We start from the raw sequence: 15621 nt of genomic DNA on the forward strand, positions 1-15621 counted from the left end.
CATTCTCAAAACTTTTGGCCATGACTGTATAGGCTACAGTAGACTTGAGTGGAGCAATAGGAGGGAAATGCAGCAATGTGGAGGGCAGTGCACTAATGGGCGGACATGGCATCTCTGGGTTCCCTCAGTTCAGTTGCCGGGGTGCATCATTTGCTAATCCATATCCAGATAACAAATAGCAAGGGCATCAGCCTAGTAAGGGGAGTAATGCTTGAACAAATCGAATAATAACCTCTGAAGCTTGTTTGTGTTGACAACAATCCAGTTAGCAACTGAGACGGACACCGATCGGAACGGGAACTGGTTGGTCTAGTTATAAGTGGAACTCCTGTAGGCGATCCTGATGTAATTCTAGACAAGAGAACCAAGAGGGATATAGACTCCAGTCATGTCGAGAGACCTTTTTGGGAAAAGTGGAACCATTCACTCAGTCCGAGTCTCTATTCACACCCATTCCTGGGCCACCTTCATAAAGCATCTCAGGCGGAAGAGTGCTGATCCAGGATCAAGTTTGGCTTTTAAGATCATATGAATATTATATTGACAGGGGGACCTGATCCTAGATCAGCAGCGTTATGAAATACAGGCCCTGATTTACTCCACACCTAGCGATGACAAATGTACCGTGCTGGTGAGGGCAGACATTTCACTCCAGAAGTTTAGACCATTAACTCTGGTCCAATCATGTCGTTAATTAATTACTTACTTACATCACTAGCACTGAGTCAATGGTGTTAAAAAGAACCCTGAACATATTTATCAACACCATAATGGACGCCACATGGCCATCGGTTAAGAGTGTTTTTACAAAACCCATGCCACATTAGCGATCAATTTGGATGTCGAACCGAGTTTGGGTAATGAAGTGTTATCAATAACTGACAATGAAGACCTTGGATATTTTAGCTGAAACGATTTCAGGCTCATGTACCGTGTGACTCAACTGTTTATTATAAAAGGGCTACGTGTGATTCACCCATCCAGTTCATTACTTTACGCCTACACAGGTTATACTGGTACAATAGAAGATCCGCTGATGTCCGTATTTGGGCTGTTGTAATGGAATCTGAAATAGTGAGCTGTGTTTTGGGGAATGACAGTGCCTATTATTCAACCATGGCCATAAATATATTCATCATTGGATCCAACGCAAGAGCTGCGTAGTCAGATTATTTGGGGGAAAAAGTAGATGAAGAAATACTCACACGCACGTTGTTCGATAAACCTTTTTTTAATCTCAACAGCAAGTTAGCTTATGTGTGGTCAACATCAATGAAGGTAAATATAAAATTGGATTTTCTAAAGACAGGCGTTTGTCAGCAAGAAGTGAAATTATGATACTGAAACACATCCACTCCTAATCTTAATGATTTTCTTTACATCTTCAACTATTACTTAGAAATATTGCTATAATACTTTTTTTAAATGGCATATACTGATGGACCAAAAAAGCACTGTCAAGAAGCTAAAACCAAGAAGCTCCTAACTCCACATGGTGTGGTTGGACAGGGAAATGTCTGAGGGGACTTTGGTTTCGTACCTTTTGTAAAAACCTGGGTCTACTTATTTCCGGAAAGGATACCCCAAAATAAAAACAGAACGGGAATTAAAACTAGAAATGAAACGCTAAAATACTCTAATCTTCAACAAAACAAGTAAAAAAAGGCACACTGAACACTATTCACACTCAACACAATATTTGTTGCATCTTGAGAGCACTCAAGTCTCTAAACCCCAATTTTATTTTATTTTTTTACAAAGCACAATGAACAACCAATAGTGTTATTCTCTGCTCTTTCTTTGATAGAACCAAATGTTTTGTGCCCATTTATTGGGATAACAGAGAGTGAATGGTTCCCTCGCTTTTGTTTTAGTCTCCCGGGGAAGCAGCAGACTAGGCTAAGCACCATTCTGACGACCACCACCACCTCGCTCTCGCTATATTTCCTTTTTTTACCTTGTAAAAGTGCTCCAGTAATTCAGCATCCACAGACAATCCTGTAGTCTAGTCTATGGCAGTGTCCCAAATGGCACCCGTATACCTATATAGTGCACTACTTTGACCAGAGCCCATAAAAGCAGTGTAACTATGTAGGGAATAGGCTGCCATTTTGAGAAGCAGACTTTGCCTCGGACCTCGACTACTTCTGTTTTTCATCCTATTTCATGAAAAGTAGAGTTCTATGTCTTCATCAGAGATCTGTATGCTTCAAGTAGATTCAAAAGTGAAGTATTCATTCTAAGCTTGCTGTGAGAGAGCCATTGTGAAACTTGACACAATTAATCCAGTGTTGTGTGACTAACGTTCCGTTCTTACATTTGTCTTTTCCTTCATCTCATTATACATATTTTTCTACAGCAACCTTTAGGTTAGAGAAACACATTCCTTCAGAAAACCAGTAGGTATTTAGGTATATTACACCACAGAATCATGATTAGATGTTTTCTACCTCAACACGGTTAGGCCCACATCAGCTGCACATCCCAGAAGGTATAAGGACAAGATCTGGAGATAAAACCCTCACCTAACACTAGTGCAGCAAACTGATTTGATTGGACTTAACTTATTCCTTTTAGTGCCTAGTGAAGGGCTTCCCAAACTGATTTGTGTGGTTCGTTGGAAATAACTACCCCATTTATAAGGAACATGAACATAAATCGTGTTTCTCTTCATTAAATATAGATTGGAGTACTATTTTTGAATTTTTTCCTTCCCTTTTATCTGCTTCGATGGGATTGGTGGGGGGGATTATCTCACGATTACGTCGTCGCTGTCTATGCGGTGATGAGCTGTCACTGTGGATATGTTGGATGTGAGTCATCATACTGGAATTCTCCCGAGAAACGTCACAATAAAGTATGACTTTCTGGTGAGGAAGTCGCCCGTGCGGCTTCCTAGTCCCAGATGGATATATTGCTTCAATATTGCCACGATAAAATATTGACGAACATTGCACTTATCAAGCGCGCATTAATTCATTACTTTTGTCTCTTGTTCGTTTCTTGTTTTACTATGTCAAACACGCAATGTGTTTTAGAGTTCTTGTCCTATTTCAATACAAAATAGCATGGTTGTCGTTTGGATTGTGCTTTCGGTAAGCCAAGTTCCGTTGTGCATGTCTTCCAAACGACCAAACTGCACTAAGTCTTTTTTACCGTCCAGCTCTTCTCGACGAGGCTGCTGTCAGCCTTGAGGCAATTTGTGTTCCTGTGGAGCGATATCACTTCACACGTGACACCTCCCATCATGGCAACATCCATCCACATATACCCAGCCATATACCCGTACCCTGGCACGCCCTTATCGCCCAGGCAGCCACCAGGCCTGGGTCCTAGCATAGGGCTGATGGGAACAGAGGAGTGGGAAGAAGGGAGATGGGGATGATTTTGGTAGAAAGGTTCTGAGGTTGGTTCACCACAACAACAAAAATAGTATTCATTGATACAAAAAAAAAAAAAAAAAAAAAAACTTTCCCATGTACCTTGACCCCCATCTCCACTCCATCATATCTACGACATAATGCTGTGTAGGTTTTCAACTGTCGGTAATACCGCTTTCTCCCCACAGTTCCACCGGCTTCAGTTCACCAGTACGAAGCCGTGCTGCGAGTCTACAGTCTCCATCATCTCGCTGTCCAGAAAGGAGTCCTGGAGTTCGGCGGGGAGTGCCAGCCCCTCGTACCCGGCCACAGGTGCCTCTCCTGGGCCAGGCGGGTGTGGCTGCCCGGGCTCCAGGGGGAACTCGTATTGTTCTGGATAAAGTGCCTCTTGAGGGGAGTGAAACTGTCCCTGCTGGTCACACAGCTGGTAGCTGTAGCCCAGGGCCTCGGGAGGGTGATTCTGCAGCTGGCAGGCCAGGCCGGGGGGCATGAGTACTGGGCTGAGGTGGGAGTGAGGGTGGGGGTAGTGGTGGGCCAGGTAGGTGTCGTAGACCAGGTTGTCGCTGGGCTCCATGAGGGGGCTGAGGGCCTGGGTGTAGGGAGGGGAGGACTGGGAGCTGCCCTGCTGCTTGTGGGCCCCAGCCATTGCCCCCTGCTGCTGTGGAGGGGCCCCTGGGTCCCCTGGATAGGAACCCTCTACTATCTGCATCTGGTTGAAGTAGGTTTGGAGGTGTGTCTGCTTCTGGAGGTACATCCTCTTCTGGTGCAACCTGAAGATAAAGCGATATAGGTTATAGAGACAACCAGGAAAACAAGAAGTCGGTGGGATCTGTTAAGTGTGAATAGCTAATAATGTACCTATGCTCCTGCAGCTGTTGCTCTAGACTCCGAGGATTCTCCTTACAGAAGAGCTGGCAGCTAGCAGGACTCACATTAGCCATGACACTAGCTTTCTGTAACGGAGAGAGAGGGACATATGAGGGATAACTATATCAATAACTATATCTTACCAGTCTCAAAATGTGTCATCCATAATCATTAATAGGTATAAAATGAAAATCTTAATGATGCAGACAAACTAACATTTTATTAGTCATTGTTTAATTGTAATTGATTATTCCTTTAATAAATATTTTAGATACATACAGTATAAGACAGATTGAATGGTGTAGTACCTGTAGTCTGTGCGTGAGATATTGCGTCTCGAGACTTTGTCTTCTGGACAGTAGAGGTTGGGCGCCACCCTGGTATAAAGCCAAGTTATTTTCGGGCTTGGATGCCTCTCCCTGAAACGCATAATACACACAGAAGAGTTCACAGGAGGTTACACTCACAATCTCACTGGGTTACAGACGAAAAGCAGATCAAATTGTTGGCGACCAAATTTACCCGGAGGGGAAAAAAAACAATCCCGTTGTAAAAGATTGTTTTTATTCAGTCAATGGAAATACGTTTGACCGTCATGCTTATCGGTCTTTAGGGTAATTTGCTAAATTTAGGGGAATTCATTTGGGAGTGTGCATTTTCGTTAGTCGCAATTTATCACACGGGAACAGCATACACAGCCTATTTTGAGTGGAATATCACTTGTCAGACAGCACTAGACCTGCTGCTGCGGTTCCTCAAGCACGTTGCTGCTGGAGTGAAGCATGCTTTTATAAGCCCAGTCATTGCACAATAATTCTATATGCAATCGCATGTTAAAAACAGTTTTGATCGCCATGATTAAAAAAGAGCTACTATTTTTATTTCTCAACTGGTAATTGAAGCACGCCTTCCAATTCGCCATTCAAGTGCATAGGGAACGGTAGGCAGGCTATCAGCACATCACCCACCACTTTTCAATGTGAGCTGGAGGCAGTATGCATTTTGAAAACATATACTTCATTGTTTGAAACCTGAATGTTTTACGTCATATTACGAGGCATATCTTACTTTGCTTCAAAGTAGCCTGGGCAAAATCTGTCAATTGAAACCAGCATTTCTCACCTGTTCTACTGGTTTTCATATACATTTTCTTTCATTGTCCAGAGGCCTCCTTGTCATATTAGCAATACATCCGAGTTGCGGCATCTTTAGATTCCCCCTCATTCTAAGTTTCTAACTGAGATTTTCATCACCGTCACATATGCGCTGTTTAGAAAGGCGTTTCATCACAGGAGTTGCATGTTCTGTCAAGATGAATTATCATAAGATAAACGTGATCTCTGTCATCCTGAGCACCATTGGTGGACGCCCGAATGGGTTTACGCACCCAATGCATATGGGTCCGGTACATTTTCTCAAATGTAAAGGAAATCCAAATCTTCCCGGTCATGTTGTCCCAACGGAAACCCTGACGTGGAGGCGCGCACCTTGAAAACACACACTCACACAGCTCCACTGAGTAATGAAGTCATTGCCACTCTTGTATACAGGGCAGTGTTGCTGTTGTCGTTTTAATGTTGTTGCTGACTGTGTATAGTGATTGTGTGAGAAACAACTATAGGGACCTTGTGGACAGACAGGCATGCTGCCAATAAGCCCTTTCGACCACTAGGGCTTTGTCCCAAATGGCACCTATTCCCAATCCCTATTAGTGCACTATTTTCACCCAGAGCCCTGATCAAAAGCAGAGCACCAAATGGCTAGGGTGCCATTTGAGTCACAGACTAAGCCTCTGTGTATATACCACCACAACCGACCGACCAACCACACACACAGGCCTTGTGTTGACACGCAGCAACCACAGGACGCACTGTTCTAGGGCAAGGGAGATGGATGTACCGATTCACAGACGGATCGTGCCTCTCTCTGTCAGTCTTAGCGGCCATTCAATTGACTCATTGTTGTTGCCCGTTTATAAGCGGCAACCGGTACATTCTACTTCCCAGATTTGGCGATTCAGTTTCAGTCAGTCACACAGTTACTTCTAAGATAACTCGATTGCCTTTCTCTCTCACAGGCACAACACTTTCCCTCTAACCTCACTCTCACTCTTTCTCTCGCTCCCTCTTTTTCTGTCCCTGAGCGAGTGAAGGCCCAGTGGGCACCAGTCATTGCTATGGGCAGCAGTATTACCTCAACAATGGCTGTATTCACTCTGTGCAGCTCCAGGGGCTGACTGACAGTCAACAAGGAGACAATTGGCCTCTTCGTCCGGACGGATCATTATATAACCAGCCTCGTCTGTGATTCACCGGCTGGCTGGCTAACTAATCACTGGTGAGGTCAGGAGTGGTGCTGCTGGGTGGGATCTCACTCTCGGTCACTGTGGAGCCAGTACTGACCTGCAGCTTAGGGTCCAGCAGGTTCTGCAGGTTTGCATGGGGCCCCAGGATCCTCATGGAGGATGGGTCCTCCCCAGAGCCCATCTGCTCATACATCTGCTTGTTCAGCTCTAGGATGCCTTTGGTCCGCGCCAGGTTCTGGAGATGCTGCCGGAATGCAACCAGACCTGACAACATAGAGTTGGGATTATAGCATCCAAACTAATTGTTATAACCCGGTTCCCTTGCATCTCCGACTGAAATGACATGGCCATCACTTCTAGCCCTACCTTCACCGCCTGCAGGGAGAGAGTATGTACGTCATGAGTGTGTGTGTGTGTGTGGGTGGGTGGGTGGGTGGTAGCAGTGTGTGTGTAATGGTGATTGTAATAAAAATCCATCTCCGGCTCCTAAAAGGCTGGGTGACTGTTCATGATGGCGTGAACCATGGGACCTGACTCATCCTAATAATAAGGCTATATAAAGATTTGAGAAGCTTCTCCGCATCTCCTCCTTGCAGCGGCACGCAGAACCCAGCCGCTTCAAACAGCCATTACAAAGAAGTGGGGCTCCGGTGACTCTTAGCTCCTGCTGTGTGTGTGCGCAGACTGAAGAGGCAGCTGGGGGGAGGGGAAACACACACACACACACACACACACACACACACACCTCCTGTATATACATTTTAAGCGCTATTAATTAAGTTACTTTACAGGGTGCTTTTTCTGCTGCTACGGGATTAAACATTAAAAACAGAGCTATGTGGGCCAAACCTTCAAAGCGCAGTCTGATTCACAAAATGAATCATCGGAGAGAAAAAGAGAGAAAAGCGAAAGACAGAGTGGGTGGGTGAAAGAGAAGAAAATAAAAGAGAATGAGAGCCAATTTCAGCTTGAAAATGTGTGCGTACAGGGGTGTGAATGAGCTGCGGTTCACAGGGGTGTCATGTCGTCTGTGCAATGATTAGAGACCGAGACCTTGATGATGGCGTCTCTCAGGGGCCTCATGTTCAGGGGTTGAGGGAGGACAAGATGCTCAGATGGAGACCTGAAGTCAATTGTATTTTTCATTTAGCAAGTGACACCCTATTCCCTGGTGTATATAGTGCTCTACTTTGGAGCAAAGTCACACCGGGTGTCTTATGAGAAGGAGGCTGACGACAGAGAGAAAGATGGAGAAATGTAGAGGGAAAGACGGAGTGAAAGAAACAGGAAGACGGAGAAGGAGATGTGTAAAGATCGAGAGACAACCAGTGGGTCTCACCTTGTGTGAGGGAGGTGTCGGAAGCGCGGCGGCCCTCCCTGAAGCTGATGGGCGAGCGATTGTGGGCCTCCCTCCTTTGGGAGCTCAGGCTCTGCATGGTGGGGTTGGGGGGCCGCTGGCTCATGAAGGGGCCCTGGGTCATGTGGGGCCCCGAACTGTGGGTGTTGGCCAGGACCACCTCGCTGAGAGAGGGAGTGTCCTCCAGCAGACCCAGGTCACTGTGCAAGGAGCCCATGTCGTAGCCCATGTCAGAGTCCACGCTGCCCAGGGACGGGTTGTGGCCCATGGTGAACAGTTTACCTGTTGGTTCACAGCAATACAGGGTTCAGGGTACAGGGTTCATTGACAGTACTACTGGTGTATTGGATATTGCTCTAATTAGGGCCACAGGTTTTTCCAGGTAGACCTGGCACAATTATCATATAAACGTGTAACCGACACTATGGACAATAACCGTGAACAAAAAAGAAACAAATTGTTTTTCATACAGTCATGTTATGATAAGAGGGGATTGAACTTTTACATTCAAGTAGATATAGTTTACCCAATAGGAATTTAATTGAATATATATATATTTTTTTTTTACATGAAGTGGGTAAAGTCAGCAATCATTTTACGAGCAGAACGACATGGTTGGGTGGAGACCATTTCGAAAAGCTCAAAGCTGTCAAAATCTATAGGTAGAGACAAGGGTGTCACTGAAGCGTGTATAAGTCTTGTATTCATTAGGTATGTGATAATACATTTGAAAATGTAGCTAAATGTAGCTAAGATGCATTACAAGCTAAAAAAATAATAATAATTATGAATATAACAGTGACCATTTGCATGACAATGAATCGTTACCCCAAATTCCATAACGCCATAGCCCGTTTCCCGGGTAAGGTCGCTGGAAAGATTCCTGAGAGGTATGCTACAAAGCAAGACCATTGACTTAGCCAGTTAACTTACCACAATATTCTGAAATAACAATACATTTTTTAAGAAGATAAGCATGAAATGGGCATGGTCTAATTGCCTCAATAACCAAAACACACTAAGGTTAGCTTCCTTAAATTAACCAGAAAATCAAGTTATTTCAGTTATTAACCTGTTGATCCTGCTTTGTAGTGTACCCCTCTAGCCTCAGCTAGATACAATAAATAAATAAAACCAGTCCATCCACTCATTCATTTATCCATTCATCCACCTATGAATAAATGTGGTGCCTTTAAAATAACAATTTGTACTGGAAGCGCACATTTTCACCATTCACATACGCAATACTTGCTGGCTTAGCAGATCAACAACCCATCGTATGAACACAGGCCTATGTCCCCTATCGAGCCAATGACCTATATGATTCTCTAATGTCCCAAAGCCTTGGTTCAGTTCTGACCTTGGTTGATGACGGGGCCCAGCTGGTTAGTGACCTCGGACAGGGTGTGTCGGCGCTGGCCGAAGCGGGCCGTCTGGAAGGCGGAGAAGAGGTGGGCGGGGTCGTCCTCGGCGTCGGGTTCCTCCGTCTCTATGCCCTCGTCGATGGACGTCTCCATCATGTTACTGGGTGACGACGCGCTGGACTTGCGCAGCACTGTGGGGGGCAGGGGGTCCAGCATGCAGCCATTCACCTAAAGGCAAAGACCGGGAGAGGCACGGTGAGTTGTTTGCTGGAGTAATCCATTTATGAAATGTATTTCACAGGGACAGTGGACATTAATTCCCTTTCCAAATCAATGCTCAAGTGCCAGTTGTTTGCAAAAGAGCAAAAAGCAAAAGAGCTAATTTTCATCCCATAGTCCTTGGGAACTCGCTATAGAGTTCAAACTGGGTTACCAACACAGACTCTCAGGGCATTCTCTCTGGGGAGCTAACGTGAGTTTCCAGCACCCAGGCAAGGTTACTCATCATGAGAGAGGGTCTCACCTAAACACTTCCATTACACTTTGCTCTCCCCATTTATCTTCATGCCTACGGGGCAGCATGAGACTCTGACGTGAATGGGACCTCCTCGGTCTCACACACACACACACACACACACACACACACACACACACACACACACACACACGAGGTAAATGGCTCCTCTATTGGTTAATTCATGACCAGGCAGCTTTCCCCTAATGTACCCATCCAGAGGGCCCTCTCCACGTGTGTTATTGGAGTGGACAGCTCTGCACCTACAATCCTGCAAGGCTTGGGGACTGGATGAGTAAACCAAATGTGTCTGCCATTTCTTTCTACCCCCCCCCCCCCGTTGCTCAGACACTGTAAGAGGGGAGAGGGGAGGAAGTCTGGTATGCATGTACAGGAAGTGTGCTTTGGCCGAAAGTGCAGCGAGAGACACTTCCACAGAGACAGACGCAATCAGGCAAGCTCGTCACACACGCCTCTCGCTCAGTGTCTCTCTCGGACACAAATGTCTCCCTCTGACACAAATCTCTCACGCACTCGCACGCACACACTCTTGTCTGCCTCTCTGACACACCCCCTCGCTGACACGGATCATCTGGATGAGTTGCCGGGGTAACCAGAACCCCGGGCTCCTCCAGTCAGAGCCGCTTCGTACAATTCCTGAACCCAGTCCCCTGAAGCGTGCTAGGCCAGGAATGCTGCCTGTTACTCAACACACTGGGGACGGAGAGGGGCTGGCTGCACGAACCCAGGCCACACCAGCCTATTACTGCACTAGTGCCTAATGTGCATCCAAAAGGGGCGGCAGGAAGCCTAGTGGTTAGAGTGTTGGACTAGTAACCGAAAAGGTTGCAAGATCTGTCGTTCTGCCCCCTGAACAAGGCAGTTAACCCACTGTTCCTAGGCCGTCATTGAAAATAACAATTTGTTCTTAACTGACTTGCCTAGTTAAATAAAGGTGGGGGAAAAAGGCACACTATACCCTTATTAGTGCACTAGTTTGACCAAAAGTAGTACACTAAAATAGGTAACAGGGTGCCATTTGGGATTCATTCCTAGTCCCTACAGTGCTTAGAGCCAGCAGGGGCTCATAAAGAGTGAGGGAGGGCAGAGGGAACGGTCTCAACAAGCAGCATCCTGGTCATATGTTCTGCTGGTGCTCCTGCTGCTGGTGCTCCTGCTGCAGAGATCAGGCTAGTTCCTTGTTTTTGAGGGGCCATGCCGTGTTCCCTCACCAAGATAACACTTGAGCGTTATTTTGATTTAATCTCTCGCAAGCCTGCTGGTTACACAGCATTTTTTAAATGAGGGTTAATATATATTTTTTTAAGTATAGTTCGTAAGTGAAGAAAAAAAATAGGCTGTAAAAGTGATAAATGATGGTCAGAATAAAACTAGTATAGGGTCTGTGCGTATAAGGCAGCTGTTCAACACACAGCAGAAAGCAGGGGAATGGTAGATTGCTCAACGTAGAGTGTTGACGTCAGGAGCGAAGTCGAATGCTAAAGCCTGGCCAGGCTGGAAGAAAAGGTCACAGTCTGGCACAGATAAAGACAGACACTTAGCAGAGGAGGAGGAGGGGAGTAAGGGAGAGAGTCTGGATCCAGACGTGCAGGGACAAGAGTACAGCAGATGTCACATGGTCCAACACTAAGTGTGTGTGTGCTCCTAGTGTGTGTGTGAGAGAGGGAGAGAGGTCTCTGATTGTGCCCGAGCTGTAAAGAACTGGCAGCTGTCATATCAGATGTGTGGCCCCAGCCAGTGACAGACAGACAGACCGAGGGGACTGAGTGTGGTGGCTTACGTAAACTAGCGAGGGGCAGCTGGCCGTGCGGTTACTGTTAGACCCAGCCAGCCCAGTGCCTAAGCCTTAATGGCTCTGGGGACCTGCTCACAGGGCAAGCCCCATCCCTTCATTCCCCCTCTGATAACCAGGCTGTGGCTAGGGCAGGGTGCACAGACAGAGTGCATCTCAAATAGCACCCTGTTCCCTATATAGTGCACTACTTTTGACCATGACCCATAGGGAATCTATGGGACCTGATCAAATGTAGTGCACTATATAGGGAATAGAGTGCCATTTGGGATGCAGAAGAGAGAATGGGGGCCAGCCAAGTAGCATTAGCAGCAGGTCCAGGTCAGGAGGGGTCAGAATAGGACAGGGGATTTGAACGAGGTTAACACACAGACACACCGTCACGGTCCCAGCTTATGTACTCTCCTGTGGAGCCCCGACCTCAGTGAAATGTGAGTCAGAGCTCTTTCATAACATAACTGTGACGCAGTTACCACCATTCATCACTCAGGCAGCATCCCATATGGTACCACATTCCCTTCATAGTGCACCACTTCGGACCAGGGCCCAGGTCAAAAGTAGTGCACTACTAAATAGGGAGTCGGGTGCCATTTTGGATGCAGACTCAGGTGGAACTAACTAGAAGTTCCCACACAAGGTATAAAAGGGGGTAAGAGGGGACTGGGGCTGGACTGTGTCAGTCATCAGCTGATTTTGTGTTGTTGTTCTATTGAGTGCCAAACTGGCAACGCTCTGTTCTCTCGCTGCCTGGCTGTGGGGCGTTGGGGACAGCCTTGAACAAAGAGCCCCCTGGGGAGGAAAGGAGGGAGAAAGGAGAAGGCAGCATGAGTGGGCTAAACTAAATTAAATACAGACAAGAATCCCCTCTTGGATAACTCAACTGCAGTGGCCAGTCGGGGTTGGGGTGGCCTGGGGGGAGGATCGGTCCTCTGTAGCGTCACCACTGTCCAGTTGCAATAAGTGCACCACAGGGTCATGTTCAGTAGGAGAAAACCTTTTGAAACGTTTTCAAACAGTGGAGGTTCTCCCTGAGTTTGTTCAATATGAACATCAATTTGTTTGTATCCAGCTGGAAAACTGGATAATGCTCCACATTAGTGGGTGTCCACAGGCCAGGGTGGTTCAGAATACCTCGTAACCTTAGATTACATGTTGGCTGGCGTTGTGACTTACTTTAGGAGTGGCCACGTCCTCGACCATGAAGCTGTGCTCAGGCAGAAGAGGCGACTGCGGGAAGTTAAAGGCATCGGCCGAGGCTTGGGGCAGGGCCGGGGAGCGTAGGAGACCCCGCACCCCCTGGGGCAAGAGACCCACCTGGGGGGAGCCACCGCTCGGCTGTAGGGGACATAGATGGAGAGGTACAGAGAGAGCGAGAGAGGATGAGGGAGGAAGGTCAGGAGAAATAGATGAGGATAAAAGTTGGAGAGAGAGAATCAAAGAAAGAGGGGAAGAGGATAAAAGGAATGGATAGAGAGCGAATCAAAGAAAGATGGTGAAAGGAATGGATAGAGAGCGAATCAAAGAAAGATGGTGAAAGGAATGGATAGAGAGCGAATCAAAGAAAGATGGTGAAAGGAATGGATAGAAGAGTGAATCAAAGACAGAGGGTGAAAGGAATGGATAGAGAGCGAATCAAAGAAAGATGGTGAAAGGAATGGATAGAGAGCAAATCAAAGACAGGGGGTGAAAGGAATGTATAGAGAGTGAATCAAAGAAAGAGAGGAAGAGGGTGAAAGGAATGGATAGAGAGCGAATCAAAGACAGATGGTGAAAGGAATGGATAGAGAGCGAATCAAAGACAGAGGAAGAGGGTGAAAGGAATGGATAGAGAGCGAATCAAAGACAGAGGGTGAAAGGAATGGATAGAGAGCGAATCAAAGACAGAGGGTGCAAGGAATGTATAGAGAGTGAATCAAAGAAAGAGAGGAAGAGGGTGAAAGGAATGGATAGAGAGCGAATCAAAGAAAGAGAGGAAGAGGGTGAAAGGTAACAGAAAGAGAAAAAAAGGAAGAAAGGAAGTTGAATGGATAGAGGGGGGGAAAAAAGATGGCAGCGAAAGGAAGAGAAAAGACGCTTCATTAATGAATTAATGAATACATGTTCTTTGAAAAGCCAGGTGTGTGAATGGAAATGTCTTTGATCATTAGGACCACAGACAACCATACTAATGCACCACACAGACAGATCTGCTTTGTGGCGCTGAAAACCGGCGACGAAGATAGCGGGGGTTACCTTGACGACAGTCTGCTCGGCGCTGGTGCTGGGCCGGCGCTGGTGTACGTCAAGCCGCTGCTCCACAGGAAAGCTGCAGCGGTGGGACTTGAGACGCTCCACCAGCAGGTAGTAGATAGCAGCAAAGTGGTTGTAACTCTTGTTCTGGAGCGACTGGATACAGGGAGGGACAAACCATGTTAAATCTGCAATATGTAACTTTTTGGGAGACCCGACCGATCAAATTCACATAGTTATAGATCTGTCACTCATTGAAGCGGTAGATTTGTTCTATGTGCACCACTTCTATGCATCCCGTACTTAAGTTTAGTTTTTTTGGTAAAAAATATATTTCACAGCAGTTTAGATCAGTGGTTCCCAACCAGGAGTACTTGGCCTATCCACAGGGGGTACTTGAGAAGACTCAAGGGATCATAGGCCTGCTGGTAAAATGCACGAGCGGGGAGTACTTCAGGGGTACACTGGACAGAGCAAAATTCAGTTGGTGGTACAGTAACCAAAAAAAGGTTGGGAACCACTGGTTTAGATGGTACAATGGAGTCTCTACACGACACTTGCTTGTTTTTGTCACAAACTGAAATAAGGCAAACTATTAGAATTTCTGCATAGTGCATCTTTAAAGGGATAGTTCAGTATTTTATAACTTGATGTTAGATTGTTCCTCACCCTGAATGGAATATATGGTTTGGTTTTCTTGAAACAGCCACTAAACGTAGGGCAGCAGGTAGCCTAGCCGTTGGGCCAGTGGGCGAAAGGTCGCTAGTTCGAATCCCACTATCCTGGCATTGCAAGAGCCATGTTTTACCAGCTGAGCTAGAGGACCACAGCTGTGCCAACATCAATACTCATAATAGGGTGTGATTAAGATACAGCCAATATCCACTCTGGCACACTACTTTGAATCCATGCACAACACCAGTATTTCTACTTGCACATCATCATCTGCTCATCTATCACTCCAGCGTTAATTTGCTAAATTGTAATTACTTCACTACTATGGCCTATTTATTGCCTTACCTCCTCACGCCACTTGCACATACTGTATATAGACTTTCCTTTTCTCTATTGTGTTATTGACTGTACACTTGTTTCTTCCATGTGTAACTGTGTTGTTTGTGTCGCACTGCTTTGCTTTATCTTGGCCAGGTCGCACTTGTAAACGATAACTTGTTCTCAACTAGCTTACCAGGCTAAATAAAGGTGAAATAAAATATAAAATAAATAAAATAACACATTGCTTCATTCTCTTTAGTTTGCTAGTGTAGGGGCCGGTTCCAGACATAAGCGACTAAAAAAGGAACTCAGCCTGGGTCTCAAAACAGTGTTGTTTTGCCACGAGGTGGGTGCCGTCCAACCAAATATTGCTTAGGGCCACCAAAAGGCTAAAGCCGGCTCTGCTAGCGTAGATATTGCCTGCGTTCTAAAATGGCACCCCTATTCCCTTTACAGTGCACTGCTTTTGACCAGAGCCCTATATAAGAAACAAGGCGCCATCTCTCTCGGTCATCTTTCACCTCGATTGTCTTGTGTTGGTCGATGCCCAGGCTGTGCATGAGCCGCAGAACCTGCTCACTGTACTCGCCCACGCACAGGTCGCTCTCCTGCTGGTACAGCATGGGCCTCTGCACCGGCACGTCCAGTGCCATCCACTTGTGCTCCTTGATCTGGGCTACCGACAGACGCTTGGACGGGTCCAGCACCAGCATCCTCCGGATCAGGTGCTCGCAGTCTGGGAGAGGGAGGACGAGAGGGAGAAGGGGAGAGAAAAAAATAATAAAGACGGAGACAG

At 46.4% G+C, this 15621-nt stretch overlaps 1 protein-coding gene across 2 annotated transcripts in view; it reads right to left on the reverse strand.

Annotated features, from left to right (window-relative positions):
* Window positions 1-1212: 1212 nt before the first annotated feature.
* The window catches only part of sik2b (salt-inducible kinase 2b), a 70165-nt gene continuing 55756 nt past the window's right edge, over window positions 1213-15621 (reverse strand). The window contains exons 7-15 of one of the 2 annotated variants that reach the window (XM_064984192.1): window positions 15347-15561; window positions 13833-13985; window positions 12774-12935; window positions 9270-9501; window positions 7892-8191; window positions 6650-6816; window positions 4556-4666; window positions 4239-4333; window positions 1213-4150 (exon numbers count right to left, since the gene is read on the reverse strand). In XM_064984192.1, coding sequence (XP_064840264.1) covers window positions 3580-4150; window positions 4239-4333; window positions 4556-4666; window positions 6650-6816; window positions 7892-8191; window positions 9270-9501; window positions 12774-12935; window positions 13833-13985; window positions 15347-15561 — 2006 coding nt within the window. In that variant the 3' untranslated portion in view covers window positions 1213-3579. The remainder of the gene's footprint in view (window positions 4151-4238; window positions 4334-4555; window positions 4667-6649; window positions 6817-7891; window positions 8192-9269; window positions 9502-12773; window positions 12936-13832; window positions 13986-15346; window positions 15562-15621) is intronic. The other variant, XM_064984193.1, reaches the window with a different exon arrangement.

Source organism: Oncorhynchus masou, chromosome 13, assembly GCF_036934945.1.
Source record: "Oncorhynchus masou masou isolate Uvic2021 chromosome 13, UVic_Omas_1.1, whole genome shotgun sequence".
In the NCBI taxonomy this organism is placed as follows: domain Eukaryota; kingdom Metazoa; phylum Chordata; class Actinopteri; order Salmoniformes; family Salmonidae; genus Oncorhynchus; species Oncorhynchus masou.